Below are 18,082 nucleotides of genomic sequence, written 5' to 3'. Positions count from 1 at the left end.
AAAATGTACAATCTGCTCTGCCTCAAGAAGTCTGGGCTTAAGATACTGCTCACTATTTCATGTGAGACAGCTGTTTTTTCCCCTTCCAAATCTATGGCCATATTTGCATCTTTTTTTAAACTGATGCTATCTCTATGCTGTGATGACATGAATACAAATGTGATGCTGATGCTACTATTACATTCATAATTCCAGGGTGGACGGATTATCCAGCACGTTCAACAGAATGACACCAGCCAGAAGAGAGGAAATGGCCCAAGTGCTATTGGCGTATCTGAGGGAATCTGCGGCTCAAATTAACACAGCAGGTAGCATACAGAAGTTATAAAAAAAGATTTGACTTTTTTTGGACGTTTGGATGATTTTTAGCCAAATTTAGAGGAATATCTCATTTTAAATTAACATTAGGATTATACTGTAGTCAGGCCCGTAGCTACCATTGAGGACACCGAGGTCATGACCTTTTATTTTTTATTAGCCCCGGCCCTCAGATCTATTCATCTGTCATTGATGTTTTAAAGCCCTCATAAATAACATGATATATGACAGTTGATCAGAAATGCAACAATTTGCTTCCTCTCTGTGTGCTATAGAAGGAAGAGACATAACTCACCACAACTTTCAAATTTTGCATTGGGGCTAGATAGGGGCTAGACTTATGGGACAGTTCTATTGAAGTGAATGGGTAAGTAACTCCCCTGTAAGTGATGTTTGTGTAGATGGGCCATTGTATTTAATTGAGCAGTATTCTGCCATGTGACCTGTATGCAGAATATAAATTATATTATATGGGGAGACATTTATTTTTTGTATCATTTTAAAGCAACAGCACAGTAAAGATAACCTTGCTTGCAAGATGGATAACCTCGCGAGATCAAAAGAGATTCTCTCGACGTATCCATCTTGTCATGCACAGGCAGTTAAGATGATTGGTCGAACCATGCCGGCCCGACGAATCAGCGGCAGCCGTAGGCGGGCTCAGGTTCGTCTGGGCAAGTAGTGGGTACATGGTCTTTGTAGTTCTTCTCACTCATCAACATGGCTGCCGCCGCGGAAGGCGGTCTGAATGAAATTGAATGTAACATTCCCAATTCTATGTATTAAATTCTAAAAAACGACCCTCAACATTTGGGAAGGCTAAGCCACACAACTAGTTCGTTATAATCTAACTAAATGCTTCGAAGGTGACTTTACGACCGTGAGGACTCAATCAATGAATACCACGGAGATCAGGCACAGGCGACTTCGGCGATCTGATTGGTTGAAGTTAACACCCACCAGCAGTGATAGACAGATGGGTCATCCAATCACCTGCCAAGTAGCTTGGAAAAAGTGCCCACCTCCGTCAGCGGGTCTGGTTACTGCATTCCCAGATCGACTGGTTTAGTGAAACTATGTGGAGCTATACCGTCCATCTGGCAGCGTCAGGTTACAGTAAAGAGGATATTAATCTAACATGATGTCTGTAGTTCTTTATAGATCTAGCCTCTTAATTTTGCTCTCAAAGTGCACCAGATTGAAGCATTTGACTTTAAAATGGACACAATTTTCGAATAAATAAAACTGAACTTAAATAAGTACTGAGGAAGTGTATCCCAGACACACAAAACACCCATTTGGTTTAGCTCTCAGTTATCAGAGCAACACTGCATTAAAACCCCCGGGTGACCGGTGGAGATGAGATGACTGTCTCCGTCTCTGCTGCTAACCGGCTCGCCTCTGCTGCTTTCTCTACTATTGCCATGGAGGTGTCGGTGAGAGAGCAGGGAGGGAGAGACAGCTCCACGGCAGTAGTAGTAAATTTAGTTCTCTCCGGGTCTGTCTGTCTCTCAGGTGTAATAATCCCACAACGATCACGGCTTTAACAAGCATCAGAGGCTGTGTAAACAGTGTAAAGTGGGCTCTCTGTAACTTGAAGAAGTATTAGTAGTAGGCTGCCGAAGAAAGCCGAGCAGCGAGTCGGCGCGGGTGGGGGCGGGGGGATTGGGTTGCTCGCTCGCTCTCGGAGCGCTGGCTGCGGATTCTTCTCTTTTCCCCCCAATCTCTCTCATATTTAGGGGGGCAAAATGTCCCCTTGCCCCCCCCGCTTCCGGCGCCTATGCATAAGACGCAGGGAAGCTAGCATATAAGAGGCGCGCAAAAACGGTGCATAAGCGCCTGTACGACAATAGGGCCCGGTGACTCTAAGAGCATCCACCTGGATTATGCAGCAATTGTTAGACAACACATGTTATACATTACTGTACATGTTACACATTACAGTACATTACAGTATTATAGTACATGATGCTATACATTACAGTAGTGAGATTTTCATCAAGGACCTATCCAGTGATACCAATATGTACAAAGAATAATACACTGGAATAAGGCCATTGTAAAGTAAATAATTACCATTGATACAGTAAAGCTTATGTGGGCGTAATAACACAAACTAGCATTCTGTGGGTCCACAAAAGCAGTCTCCCATTCACTGTCTTTGGAGGAGCTGTTGTACATCTTCATTACATCACAGGATTGAATAGTTCCATGTGTGGCAGAAAGTTTTCCATGCTCACAAATATCAACTAAGCTGTGCCAGACATTAACACATATGAATACTTAATTGTATTGGTATTACACTTTTAATGTGTGTGTCTTTCCGTCAGTGTGATATGAAAACAATATAATTTCATTGTTTTCATCAACAATTTTCCCCTTTCATTTGGAAGTAAGTCTTGTTAATCTTCTTCTCTCAGCCTGCAGGGGCAGGATTGACACTGATGCCGAGTGGATTGCAGCCAACTTGGGTGCATTCTCTGTGCACACGACATACACGGATCTAACATCTTTTAACATCAGTGGGGTAAAGCTTTTGTTCAATCTTATCTAGTAGTTGTGGTGGTGATACTTTTATTTTGGTGATGGTATCCAAAAGAAATTAATATGTGAAAGATTTTAGATGAATGAAAATGTTCAAATCTGTTCTAAATCCCTCTCTTAGGTGACAGTAATAGACTCTCTTTCAGCAGAGCAGAAAGCTGAGTTGCTTCTGGAATCAAACAGCTTGTCAAATGAAACTTTAGTGAGGCTCGTGTTCACACAACTCACTGAGACCTCAGATGTTGAAGAGCTTGGCTCTTTCTTTGACAAATTCACAAGTGGAGCTGCAGAGGTGGGTCTTTTTTTAAACACATTAGTCATATTTAGAGCTGCAAAGATTGATCGATTAGTCGATCGACAGAAAATTAATCGCCAAATATTTGTTATAATTGGATTCATCATTTAGACTAATTAAGAAAAATATATATACTAAAATTCTCTTGTTCCAGCTTCTTAAATCTGAATATTTTATGTGAATAGCAGATTTAGTGAAAATAATCTACAGATTATTTGATAATGAAAATTAGTTGCAGCCCTAATCATATTACATACTGTTTTTCTTCTCTTGAGCAAGACTAGAAGGGGAGTGGACATAGGTATAGCATTATACTGTTGTGTTCTTCGCCAAAATCTGTCCACCAAACTTTAAAGCTATACAGTGTGCATTCCTTTTGCTTTATAAGAACCATGATATGCTTTTCTTTTACAGCAAAACTTGACAAGCATTGCCCCAGGCATGCGAGACACCATCTTTAATCTGACACTCACGGCGCTCGCCCCACAACTATCCACCCTGGATGCTGAGGGCTTCAGGCTGTGGTTCCAGGTCTACCTGCCTCTGTTCCTCCCCAGCATTCAGCCAGGAACATTTGACACGATCCCACTAAATATCAGCTGTGCCTCATATCAACAGATGTGAGTGGCAACTCTGTTTTAATATCAGCTGTGCCTCACCCATATTAACAGATGTGAGTGGCACCTGTGTTTTAATATCAGCTGTGCCTCATCCATATTAACAGATGTGAGTGGCACCTCTGTTTTAAATATCAGGTGTGCCTCATCCATATTAACACATGTGAGTGGCACCTCTGTTTTAAATATCAGGTGTGCCTCATCCATATTAACACATGTGAGTGGCACCTCTGTTTTAATATCAGGTGTGCCTCCTATATCAACACATGTGAGTGGCACCTCTGTTTTAATATCAGCTGTGCCTCCTATATCAACACATGTGAGTGGCACCTCTGTTTTAATATCAGCTGTGCCTCCTACTGTATATCAACACATGTGAGTGGCACCTGTGTTTTAATATCAGCTGTGCCTCCTATATCAACACATGTGAGTGGCACCTCTGTTTTAAATATCAGCTGTGCCACACCCATATTAACAGATGTGAGTGGCACCTCTGTTTTAAATATCAGCTGTGCCACACCCATATTAACAGATGTGAGTGGCACCTCTGTTTTAAATATCAGCTGTGCCTCCTATATCTACACATGTGAGTGGCACCTCTGTTTTAAATATCAGATGTGCATCCTGTCAACACGTGAGTGGCACCTCTGTTGTTTCCTCATACTGATCAGAATAAGAATAATGTGAATGGAGCTTGTTTTTGTTTCCCGGACAGCGTCAAGGGGTGCAACAACGTTTTCACTGACCTCTCCGAGAGGCAGACCCAAGAGGTTTTTGCATTCACCAGAAATTATTTGGGGGATCAGACTTCCACAGGTAACTTGGATGATGGCATATATCTTATGTATGTAACCGTGTCTGTGAATGTGAGTGTGCATAGATCCATATTGGTACAGTGTATGTTGGATTCAATGCGTTTTTGATTCTCAGGTGCCTCCTGTGTTGAGTCGGTGAATGACGACAGAGACTGGCTCGCAAAGAACTTTGGCCAATTCCGTATCCGTGCCTCCTTCATAGACTTTGTGACCCTGAAGAACAACTTCAACGGAGTGAGTCATGAATTTGGTGATATCCAGTCATTTGCCTCATGTACTACTAGTGGACCAGTCATAAAATGGCACAGCTGTGGCCGAACACAATTCTGTTCACACGCACACACGCACAGACACACACACAGACAGACACACTTTGCATTCTTATTTTTTATATATTTTTTATTTAAAATTTTCCGAACAATGCACAGACAAGACAAATGAACATGCTCAGACACAGGAAAAGAAAGAAAACATACATGTATTATCATGATCAACATTAATTCATTATCAACATTTAGGACATGATTACCAGCCACAGCCGCATAAGATGCTTATGTGCTTGTGAGAGATATTGTGTCTGGGGTCCCACACAAGGGGTCCATGGGACCAGCCAGGCGAGTCACCCGTCACCCCTAACCTTGTCGAGATAGGCTAGAAACGGGTCCCAAATGGTTAAAAACACCCCAAGTGAATTGGTCCTCAGGAACCTAAAGCCCAATTTATGCTTTGTCTGCCGACACTTTTGAAACGGTCGCCGACAGAAATGAGGACTTGAGTCAACACTTTCAAGTGTCGGCGAGCAGTGTCTGCTACCTGGTGAAATGTCTAGTGTCGCTGACTACGTCATAGTATCGCGCAAGTCTGATTGGCTATAGACAGCATGCGTTTGACTTCCTTGTTTTGGTCTTCACTCGATTGAAATGAATGAACGTGTCTCCGCTATTTTTATCAACCTGTCCTTGATGTATGACTTCGTGAAAATCACAAAGAACATTGTGCATTTCCCAGAGCGAGAGGAGGTGAGTTGTGTGTCGTTTATATGCGGCTGCAGTCAAGTACGTTACATCTTGCCTCCGACGTGGTTTCACTGTGCATTCCATTCTCCCTCTTCTCTTGGCTGTCAGCATTTAATAGCGTTCGAGTGTCACGTGACCGTTGAACCGAGGCGAACGTTCACTGAAGTATAAATGCAACACCATGAGCGACACTTTCTTTTTCGTCTGCGACCATGTGCTGAGCGACACTTTCTAATAAGTATAAATTAAGCTTAAGTCTCTCCATCCGTATAACAGAGGGCATGTCCATCAACCACAGTTGGAAAGAAGGTGAAGAGGAGGACTTCCATTCCTTCAAAATTAGTTTTTTTGCTACAATTATCCCCTGTGTCAAAGACTGTACTTCGCATTCTTATTAAGCGTAGCCCTCCTGGTCATACCAGGCCCTCAGTCGAAAGGCCTCAGGTATGTCTGGGTTGACCACTGTTGATCTGAACAAAGCAGAGATCTGCCACTAAAATCAGACAGGCGAAACTCAGCAGCGAACTTGCTTGAGTGACATCACTGATGACATCATCACCTCACCGATGACATAATTTCTGATGACTTCACTCACTGATGACATCACAATTCCTTGAGTGACATCACTGTTGACAGCAGCAGCCATTGCGCAGCATGGCCAAGTTGCGCATTCGGCAATTAATCGGCAATCGGCCCTAATTACCCAATTAAAAGAATCCGGCTCCGTTAGGTCGCTCTTTACACTTCCTGAAAGATTCAGCCCAATCGCACGTAAAATGGCATAGCTGTGGCCGAACAAAATTCTGCTCACTCACACACAGACAGTCAGACACCCACTTCACATTCTTATTATAAGGATATTCTCTCTGAACAAGAATCAACATTGCAACACAAATTCTGGCATCTTCTTATCTTGACCACAGTTTGTAATAGCTCAGGAAAAATAGGCAAGACATTTTGAGTTTCATTCTTCAGAACCATGTTTCACTTTATTTGTCATACAATCATAAAACTATTGTTTGTGTGCATGCGTGTGTGTGTGTGTGTGTGTGTGTGTGTGTGTGTGTGTGTGTGTGTGTTTTTAGAACAATATACGAACAAAACAAACAGGCTCAGACACAGGAAAAGAAAGTACATAAGATAGGAAAAGAACAAACAAAAACATACATCATGAACATTTAACATTACAACGTGGCGCTACCAGCCGTACAAAGTGTTTATGTGCTTGTAGGAGATAATGGACAAGGGATCCCACGCAAGGGGTCCATAAGATACCAGCTGGGCGAGCCATCCGTCACCCCCAACCTCAGTCACTGGTCATTCTTAACGAGTGAGTGATAGGTTATGGGGAGATCTTTTAAGACACGCGTTAGTCTGGAAACTTACACGCTTCTCAGGAAAACTCTGAGGTAAAACATATTGCTTGTCACAGCTCACATCTCTTAGAAGCTCTGGACAAATATGAATGCTTCCCAGTCTCACATCGGTGCTCAATATTCTGGCCGATCCTAGCCAGCGCGTTATTTAAAGGGATACACCACTTTTTTTTAAGTTTAGCTCATTTGCCGCATCCCCCCCACATAGACAAGATACCCCCTGCCTTTACCGGCATTGTCCAAGCAGTATACAGTGAGATACAGTCGTGAAGTTAGTTATCGCCATAGAATGGAGGCCAATGGTATCGCTGTTAAAAATCTGCTAAAACACGCATCTCACGGCGCTGAAATACATGTTGTGCTTCGGGGACTCACCACACGATGAAATATCAATCCAAAATGCACGTATCGGTGTTTTTGGAAGGCAAATAGAGAGATGGCACTACTTTCCAAACATGGCCGCCGGGCGCCTGCGCACTGATCTCACACAGCGCCTCAAGCACCATGGAAACCAATCTAACCAAAACAAAGGACAACTACGATAACTACTAATCATGGCGGACTTCGTGAGAGAGGATGATGACGATTACTACTGGACAAACCAAGACCCCGAACCTTATCTATTTGAACCAGACTGAGGAAGAACTACAGGCTTTAGAAGCAGAGCGGGCAAGACGAGAGGCTGAGGCAGCCGAACAGCCGGGCGGCCCAGGGGAGAGAATGAACCGGGATGGACTGGTGGTGTAGATGTGGACTGTGGAGCATGCCGGCTGTCAAAAAAGAGTGATTGAAACAAATTGGCATGTGGATGTGGACAGAAACGTCTGGTAGGCTCAAGACACTCCTGACTTGATTTAAAATTCTGACAGAGTTTTTCACAATGAAACTTAAATTCTGTAAAGACCCGGACCTCTCTAACTTGGAAAACAACATGGCTGGCAGGGAGGACTTTGCAATAGAGCTGGCTTCCATTTTCAGCCACAGGGGGGCCCCGGAAGTTAAGTTACCTGGAGTCCCTTGCTGCCAATACATCAGAGCCCTACTGGTACGGCCAGTCCTCCCTCAGACTTGGGTTTTTGCAAGCGAATTTTAGAAATTCTGTGGTTCTTATAATTCCAGATGTAGGACAGAATTACGGAGTCCAGTTCTTTGAAAAAGGCTGATGTGAGAAAGATGGAAAGATTTTAACAAAGATAAAGGAACCTACAGTAGGAAGAGAAACCTCTTAACTCTTAACTGAGTTTATATGGCCAATCATGGAGAGGGGCAGGATTTTCCAGTTTTATATACACTGTTTAAGTCTTAAAACAAAGTCAGCAAAGTTCAACTTAAATATTAATTTAGGATCTCTGAATATGGTCAAGCCAAGATAGGTGAGACGGTCTTTTGCCAATTTGAATGAGAGATTATCCAGGAAACCAGGAGTGAAGACATCGGAGAGAGGCATAAAGTCACTCTTTGTCCAGTTAATTGTGTACCTGGACAGCTCACCGAAAGAGGTGATTAATTCTAGGAGAGGGGGAATCGACTTTTCTGAATTATGTAGGCTACGTATTTTTAGGGCAAGAGGCTCGAGCGCAACAGCGAAGAGGGCCGGCGAAAGAGGGCATACAACTATTGTTAAGTAAGGATTAACATTGTAAGCTTGCAGATGATAAAAGCTTGAGTAAGAGCTGAATAGAGACACAATTGAGGAAGTCTTGATTTGACAGATTTTGCTGAGTGAAAACCTGCCAGATCGGGTTGTGTGTGTAATGTGGCCCTCACATTACAGTTGGTTATGGAAATCGTAAGGTTCTTGGTCACCTAGGCAGGAGTTTTCAATGGTAATGGAGAGGCTTTGCAGATTTGCCTTGGAAAAAGAAAAGCTCGGACTTTGTGTGAAATGGTAGGAAAATATGGAAGTGCAAAGCTGCTGGCCTTCCTTGATGAGCTCTGCGGATGGACTAGCTTATCATTGTCTGATTATGAGGCTGACTGTTCAGGCCTGAGGCCAAAATACATTATGCCACCTGAGAGAGAACCTCTAACTGCACTGGCCAAAGCTTGTAGCTAGTGACACCTAGCTTCCAATTAGAGGTAGTGACTAAATGTCAAAGGAAGTTAACACACCAGGGAACGTTAACATTTTTCCCTTCCCACCCAATTCACCCATTTTGTGTTTAAAAGGCAGGAGGTAACAGAGGTGCAACCAAAACATTAAGGAGGGCCCCAGCACTGGATCACCAAATGGATTGGAAGTTGGAAACCCTCATGAATGTTTTAGACACAAAATGAGTGAATTGGGTGGGAATTGATAAAAGAAAATTGCTTCACACAGTAGACAATGGTAGAGAGATGGATGGATGGATGATGGATGGATGGATATAAAGGATGTGACATGTATGGTTCTGTAAATCGAGCATAGCAATACTAAATCTAACTATAAGAACAATGTTGTTACAGGGATAGGTTAGGTTATGAAAAACAAAATGTGACCAAGTTTTTATTGGTTTTTCTTTTTCTTCGCATATGAGGATTATGCAAAATAAAACACAAAACTTGTGGGAAATTCAACCACATGTCCAGTTGTCAACTTGTCATGCATGTCTACTATGTTGTTTACATGGTGGTAGTTGTGTGAATGGATAATCACCAGTAGCAAGCCCTTTCACTAATGGCTGTATTTGTCGAATGAGCACACTGTGTAGCACAGGAGTCTTTTTCTATGCTTCCTTCCAGTGATTCCTGACTGAAATGTGCTGTTGTAACCCTTAGGTGGAGGTGGCAGACCTCCTCACTCAGACCCAGCTGGCCCAGCTGTCAACAATCCCCTCACAGCTGAAGGGGATGCAAGACGTGACAAAGATCATGACAGCCATCAGCCCTGCTGACTTTGGATCGTTCTTTGACATAGTCTCACCCGCCATTGAGGTACAATCTCTCTCACTTTTCTTCTGCCCGGTGATATTCATAGTACTGGATGCATTCCCACCTTATGAAGCCAACAAGAGGCTTTAGTCAGGAACAGTGTTGGGCTTGTTTCTCACAAAAAAGTTATATATAACTCATTACGCGATTTACTCGTTTAAAAAATAATAAAATCATGAAATAATTATTCTTAATGCTAACATGAAAACAGTATTTTCTTTTGTACGTATTTTTTGTTGCATGCATGCATAAAACACATTTTCTACACTCAGAGATCAAAAATTCATCTGTGTCCCCAGTAGATAATTTGCTCAGGCACTCCAACACTTTAGCATACACTATGTTGAGTAATAGTAGCTTACTTAAGCCACATTAATTACATTATATGTGAATTTAAACAGATTTGAGTAAGCCCAGCTCTAGAGGCCATATAAACTACATGTCAATGCAACTGGCTAAAGACCACTTTTTAGCCTTTTCAACGTGCGCATTCATAATTTTAAAATATCAAAGCTTTATTGATAATGTGTGTAATTCCTCCAGACCCACCCAGCTAACTACACAGAGGAGGTGAAGTCTGCCTTCCTCCAGGCGGTGTTTGACAGAGGGAATCTGGACTCTCCAGCTATCAGTGACACAGAGTTCCTGCTGTGGCTTCAGGCTCGACTGCGCCCCCTCCTGGTCAACCTCTCTCCCAACCTGGTGGCACCATTTTTCAACCTTACAAAGGACAGGAGTTGCAATAGCAGCCAAGAAATGTAAGAATTTTCTACCGTTAGACTGCAAAATTGCTATGGATTGTCATTGTTGATGAAAAGTTGATGGTAAAAAAGGAACGGTTATCTATGTGGAGCAAGGAAACTTGATTAGCAAACTGTTGTGATCACTTTTTGCAGAAATGCAAGTTCTATAACTGTTTAGATTCATGATTATTGACCTTTTTCATATCAAGGACCATAATTTTAGTCCTCATTAGAACCACGGACACCCATTTGATGAGATTTTATTTTTCTGACCCAAATCTAAGATGATTTCTCGTGTCGATATGATTTTGTCCAGAATTCCATGAATGACTATCTGTATTGTTAGAGAGACAACAGTGAAACTATGATCAAAACAGTCATTATTCTACATTCTCTAATTGTGTTAACCTCTTGTAAATGAAATGGTGAAGTTTTAACATTTTATGAATTTGACTGGGGACCCCCTGGAACCCCGTCGAGGACCCCTTCTGGTCCCCGGATCCCACCTTGAGAAACACTGCTTTAGATTTCAGTATTTTATACATACTGTTTTTAAACTGCACAAAACTAATTTTAATCTGAATTTAGGGTTACAACATTGGACTCACTACGCTCAACACTCAACAACAACACACAAAGGGAGATCTACACAAATACCCTTCTCTTGCAGCAAGGTTTGTATCAGACATAGCCTTACCATGCATGGAGAGTTTGTAGTTGCCTAACTGTAGTAAATTGATCATATTTCTTACAACACAAAGTGTAATGTTCTTGTGTTTTGCACAGGTCCAACACTCCTCAAGTGCTACACCGGCGGAAGCTTCTACATCTATCTGAGAAACACCTTCCTCAGTTTTGGCTTTCCAGACTTGTCCATGTTCATGTCTCTGATGCCAGCGGCAAACCGCTCAGAGGTAATACAGTATGTGATGATAATCACAGCCCACCTTCACGCCTAGACTGAAGAGCAGAAATGATCCGCCCAAGTGCAGGAATTCAGTTCACTTCTATTTTAATTGTCTCCTAAGGGGAAATGTGCCTTGTAGAGTCGACAGAGTTAACAGTTAAATGTGAGGAGTCTGTAAGTGTAGCAGCTTCAACCTCCTCCCTGGCCTATATGCAAGCTGTGACAGATCTAATATACAGTATTATCAGCGCTTCATAAAGAATATATATTTTTACCGGTTTCTCAAACGTTTTCTTGCTAGGGAAGTTAATGCCACGGGCCTGAGCACTAAGAGAACTAAGCACTCACTGCAGCTGAACCAATTTAATGAAGTTTCTCGGCACAGGTCTTGTAACTTCCCACCAACCTGACCTGGGCTCTTTGAAACTTTTGTCTGTTGGAATATCCGAGTGCCTTCCTGAAACACTGACGTCCATTTGAGGAAAAGTAAAAGCAGACATCTTCCTACGGATCTCATTCATAATTTCAGAAGTGAACATAAATGAAAGCTACTCAGCTCTATGGCCAATAGTGTCCTTGTTAAAATCTTGCACGGTTATCACTGTGTCGTTTGTCTTGCCTCCTTCATCCCTCCTTATGGAGACACTATGCGCAGTATTATCAACAGTGTTATTTTTACCCAATAACAGCTTTAACAATCCAGAAATCTGGCACTGTTGTATGTCGGATGCTGTGTCAGGATAGCCATAGTCATGTACTGTATGGACATTCTTTCATTGGTCATCAGTCGTCAGTGGTTGAATTTATTTATTTGTTTATTTGGACGGGACAGTGCAAAATCAATGAACACAAAAACCATGAAGCAGATACAATCACCTGGAACATAATAAGAGTGTAAAAATTGCCGGATTTAGCACGAGGCTAATTTCCATCCGTTGTCCCCGAAAGACATAAAACATAGAATACATAAAACGTAAAACATAAGTAGCAGCAATACGTAAAACATAAGTAGCAGGCAGCAGTACACTCAAAAATACGTAAAACATAGGTAGCAGCAATACACTCTAAAATACATAGCAGCAATTACACTTACAAAAAATAAAAATACATAGTAGCAATACACACAAAAAAGAAAAGAAAACATATTACCTGTGGACACATGACTGGTTGGACTTCAGCCATTGTTTAAGTCTACCTTTAAAAGTAGCAAGGGTGGGGCTGTCCCTTATGGAGACGGGGAGACTATTCCACGTTTGGCTGCCTTTTATAGACAGGACGTTCTGACCAAACGTGGTCAGTCTAATTCTAAGAATGACGAACCAACGAACGACACAGCGGCACAATTTCCACCATCTCCTGTGAACTATTGTGAAATTGGATTGTACCATAAATTAGCTCAGGACAATAAAAAGCTTTTTGTGTGTTATACTGTAGTAACACTGTTACTACAATGTAACACTGTTACACTGTAACATATTTTTGTAATTTTAACAGTATATTACTCTAATATGTACAGTGATATACTGCAAAATGTTTATACAGTGTATTACTGTAAATAGTAAAGGATTATGGAGAAATATTTGGTCACTACTGTAATTTGTCTCTACTGTAAAACAACGTGTGATTGGACAGTATACTACTGTAATATGTTCAGTAAAATACTGTAAAGTGTATACAGTATAATTACTGTAATTAATCTCTACTGTAAATCCACTTGTAATTTGAAACGTATCTTACTGTAATATGTTTAGTATTAATAGTTAGTAGTAGTTAGTAGTTATAATAATAATAATAGTAGTTAGTAGTTAGTGTTTTCTGTAAAATTACAGTAAAAATACTATAAATGAAAATGCAGAATACTGTGAATGAAACTACAGCAAAAAATACTGTAAAGGAAGATACAGTAAGAATACTGTAAACACTTTTACAGTATTCTTACTGGTATCCAGCTGCCAGTAAGTTACTGTAAAATGTACAGCAAACTTTTTACAACACACCGAAAAGCTTCTTATTCAAATACTGTTACTGTAGCAGTATTTGAATATTCAGACTATTCTTCTGGATTTTGGATGTGAATGATCAGTGAGCTTTTTTCCCCTTCAGCTCCTAAGTACCATCAGCACCTCAGAGCTGAGTCAGTTCCTCAGTCAACCCGATGTCGTCGTCAACGACTCTGACATCTGCATCGTCTTCAGCAACTACAACAACACTCCCGCTTTCCTAGAAACTGTATGTCCTGCTTCTGAATGTTCCAATAATCAGCGCATTATCCCGGGATCCTACGTGAATTTGAGAAAAAAATAAAGGCCTTGAAAGTTTTTGAAAATAGACAAAGAGACATGGTTGTTGAAAGTGCATGGATTTAGGTATTTTGTGCAAGAATAGAATTTGAAGTCCTTAGTTATATATATTTTATACTTGAGGTGTAACAAAGTACAGTTGAGAAGTGTGCACACATTCAAGCCTCTCTCTTTTTTAATTGTTGTCTGTGAGCTTCTGTAAAGCCTGCTAGTTCTCATTATAAAAACTGTCAATGTTGAAACAGTAATTAACCTTGATCAAACTATGCCGTGTTGGGTCCTTGAATTTGAGGGAATTGTGCCTGGAAATTCCTTGAAAAATCCTCCATTTGATGTTTGAGAAGCTGTGGTAAACTTGATTAGCTATGGCTACGCGATGCAGTTGCCAATGTTGTCATAACAACTGCCTCCTGGTGATCTCTAGAAGTGTCACCATACATAGGCAATAGACTAATTCACAGCTCACATCTTTTATTTTGAATGCATGTGTGTGTCAACAGGAGGACGTGCCAAATGCAGTGAAGATGGTGACCCTGCCCTGTGTCTGGCCCCTGGCCCTGAGCAGCAGCAGCAGGTCTGACGCTGAAGCCTGGTTTGACCTGCGGCTCAGCAGCTACCTCAGATACCTCAACAAGAACCTTGTCAGCTCCACCGACGTGCAGAACGCCACATGCGCTGCCTTCCAGAAACTGTAAGTCTCTTTCTGAAAGTTTCAGGTCACCACATGATGACCAGGCAATATCACAGCTAGACTACTTGATATGCAATTTTGTATTTGTTTTACTTTCATTAGGGTCTCTGTTATGGGAAGGAACTACACATACAACAGCTCTGACTTTGGAGAGGGTGATATATACGCCACCATAAAGACCTACCTGAGTGCTGGTAAGATGTCATATGAAATTATGGATGTCGCTATCGACAGAAGCAGCTAGTGCGAGACCAGGGGTTTCCCAAAGAGTCACAGTGCCACCTGCTATTGGTCCACGATCAGCGAGCTGTGCAATCACTGGACAGGCAACCTGTCAATTACACCCCCAAACCATAGTTTGCTTTATTGTCTATTTTACTCTAAATGGGACCATAATCTGCTAAATGAACATCATGCTGTTTTGAAGAGGACTTGAAACTAGAGTTTGAGACCATGAACTCATTAGGAAAGTGTTTACTGAGATAATAAATCAAGTGAGAAGTAGAGTAGTTATTTTCCCATTGACTTACAATCGGACTTACAATCGGACTAGTGGAGTCGCCCCCTGCAGGCCATTCAAAATAATGCAGGTTTAAGGAACTTCTGCTTTGACCTTATTTTTTCAGAACCGTATGTTGCCCCTTGTGTGTCTTTGTCTTTGTCTTTATTTAAGATCCCCATTAGCTACAGCACAGCTGCAGCTATTCTTCCTGGGGTCAAACAACTTGCATAGTTTCAAGATATCACATACAAAATTTACATTCTGTATAAAAATACATTCTGTACAAACGGTACAACTTCAGATATTACATACATACATACATACATACATACATACATACATACATACATACATACTGTACCTTTCAGGATATTGCATAGTCAGAATTACCTACATACCATTACAGATGTGTAGAATATACATACAACTACATCACATATTATGTATACCTATATATATACCATTACCATATCTTATATATATAATTATACATATAACTATTACCATCACCATATATATTAGCTATGTACAGTACATGCTTCAATATGCTCTATATACATATGTATACACATACATACATGCATACACACATACACATACACATACACATACACATACACACACATATATATATATATATATATATATATATATATATATATATATATATATATATATATATATATATATACATACACATACATACACACATACATAGCATTATCACAGTAGTAAGTGCTGTTTTACCAAGAATTTAAAATGTTTTTTGCTTTTCTTTTGTGTAATATATGTGGGAAGGGTGTTCCATTCCTGCATACCTCTAAACATGACAGTTCTTTTCATTGCATTTGTTCTAACTACTGGAAGTGTAAAACCTCCTGCAGTAGCATGTCTAGTTGAGTATGTGTGCCTGTTATGACTTAGAGATACATTTTCATACAGAGATAAGGGGTCTTTAGTGTCAAGAATATTCCACATAAACTTAAGAAATGAGTAGAGTAGTCTATTTTTTACAAATGACCAAGCCAAGGAGCTGTGCATGGCTGACACATTTGTTTTATTATCACAATGAAGTGCAATCCTAGCTGCTTTATTTTGTACCATCTGCAGTCTCCTTAGCTTGTTCATTGCAGCACTAGACCACACCACTGGACAATAATCAAGATACGACAAAATTATAGCTTGAATAACCTGTGTGATGTATTATGTGCTCAAACTTAAGGCTGAATTAGACAATTGATTAAGTCGGTGTCTCCTTATGAACCTTATTCACAGTGCGGCCATCTTGGGATGACGTCACCCGCTGGTTGGGAACGCAACAAGACTCTCAACCAAACCCCTGTCTGAACATGGGAGCAGTAGACCAAAAGTTTGAGTTCTGTCACACCAATTTCGTTTGATCGATAAATGGGAAGATTAATGTGTACAGGATAAAAAAAAGGGCTACAGCAACTGGATCGAGTCTTATATCCACGATATTCAAGGAAGCGCAGCCAATGGTCTAAATTGTAAACTGCAATACACCCTCGCACCACTGAGCACCAATTCAAACCGATACATCTGGTGCTGTGGAGCAGTTGAACCCGAAATGACACAGCCGAAGAAGGGTAGGATCTCGTTTGGAGCAGTTGTACCGAAACAGAGAGCGTTTTCCCCCTTGGTGCGGTTTGTTTGGGGGAGTGTGAACACAGCAATCGCACTTGGATGCGGGACAAAACAAGTGGACCGAGATCGCCAAGAAAGGGTGGTCTCGGTCCGCTTTAAAGGAACTCTGGTGCAGTTTGTTTGTGGTGAGAACGTGATCCGACCTCGATCCGCCACAACTGCAGGAAACAGTGCGCATTTTTTGATACACTAGCTGCTGTAGTCAGCTGCGCTGTGCGTAATGCCCTGAAGAACGAGCATTTTTATCGTTTAAAACACAACGGCCTCTATCTTCCCAAAAGCGCTAATTTTGCGTTTGCGCTCGTTTAACATCATGCACAATGCAAATTGGGGGCGGACACAAGCGTATGCCTGTGATAATTGTACTGGGCATTGGCGGCCCCATGCCAAAGCAGGCGTTTCAGCGCTAAAATGTGGGATAGATGGCATTACCCTATCGTCAGCAGCGCGCAATTACTTTGCGCTAAGAGCTTTGAAAAGGACCTCTTACACGCAAATACCTCTCTGCGCTGGGCGCTCTGCACGGAGATTACGGCTGCGCTCCCAGCGCAGAGAGGTATTTGTGGAGTGGAAAGTGGAATTCCTTTTGGATATGTCATTACGCACAGCCTTGCCACGCCAAGAAATCAAATTATGCTGCTAAAATTGGGTATTAGCAGATAATTCAGTGAGACAATCAACTATAACTCACTGAGAAACTTTTATCACATCGCAAAGAGGGAAATTAATTGAGAAAACTTGTGGGACAATGGACATAGGCTATTTACCTTCATAACCCGAAGGGTCATTGGCACCACAGACGATCTGTCAATAAGCTCCCTCTGTCCTCGCACGAGTGAGTACACTCTATTACGCATGGAGAGAATTACAGCATATTGCATGCCTCGGCGAGGCAACCTCGCGCAAACAACCATTGCGAGACTCCGTCTGATTGGTTTTGATTGATGTAATGCCCAGCCTTGCCTGGCCATGCCTGTGAATAATTCTGGTAGTTAAGACCGCCAAAATCCCGTTTGCGCAGGCATTTTGGGGCGCAGATGATTTTTGGCAGAATTGGCTCGGCTCTAATTTGCGCTTGCGACAGGTGCTGTGAACGTTTCCGCATGCCCGCCGAGAATTGCATCCTCAACATATTTCGGGGCTGTTTTAACTTAGAAATCAGGGAGGTCACGTCTACCAGACAATTATATCACTTTGAATCAGTTACATTTCTGTATAAATCAGTATAAGTAGCTCCCGTGAGGTGGGAATGTTTTTGTTTGCTGCTCGGCGGGGGAGCAAAACTCGGCAGAACACCTGGCGGACAGCGCAAGGCGGAATGCTATCGTCCGTGCCTTAAGGCACGTGCAAACAGTGCGCAAAGCGCTATTTAGGGATAGCGCC

The 18,082-nt window shown here is 41.6% G+C and overlaps 1 protein-coding gene across 1 annotated transcript in view; it reads left to right on the top strand.

Moving 5' to 3' along the window:
- The window catches only part of LOC310773229 (uncharacterized protein), an 85,815-nt gene that overhangs the window by 28,124 nt on the left and 39,609 nt on the right, over window positions 1–18,082 (top strand). The window contains exons 78-90 of the mRNA XM_083633120.1: window positions 196–308; window positions 2,739–2,845; window positions 2,984–3,154; window positions 3,572–3,777; window positions 4,490–4,590; window positions 4,705–4,823; window positions 9,739–9,894; window positions 10,435–10,649; window positions 11,223–11,308; window positions 11,421–11,548; window positions 13,645–13,770; window positions 14,342–14,532; window positions 14,635–14,726. Coding sequence (XP_083489246.1) covers window positions 196–308; window positions 2,739–2,845; window positions 2,984–3,154; window positions 3,572–3,777; window positions 4,490–4,590; window positions 4,705–4,823; window positions 9,739–9,894; window positions 10,435–10,649; window positions 11,223–11,308; window positions 11,421–11,548; window positions 13,645–13,770; window positions 14,342–14,532; window positions 14,635–14,726 — 1,811 coding nt within the window. The remainder of the gene's footprint in view (window positions 1–195; window positions 309–2,738; window positions 2,846–2,983; window positions 3,155–3,571; window positions 3,778–4,489; window positions 4,591–4,704; window positions 4,824–9,738; window positions 9,895–10,434; window positions 10,650–11,222; window positions 11,309–11,420; window positions 11,549–13,644; window positions 13,771–14,341; window positions 14,533–14,634; window positions 14,727–18,082) is intronic.

This window comes from Poromitra crassiceps (genome assembly GCF_964638095.1).
Source record: "Poromitra crassiceps genome assembly, chromosome: 3".
NCBI classification, from domain to species: Eukaryota; Metazoa; Chordata; class Actinopteri; order Beryciformes; family Melamphaidae; genus Poromitra; species Poromitra crassiceps.
Note: the sequence above shows the minus strand (reverse complement) of the source record. Positions and strands in the feature narration are given on the sequence as shown.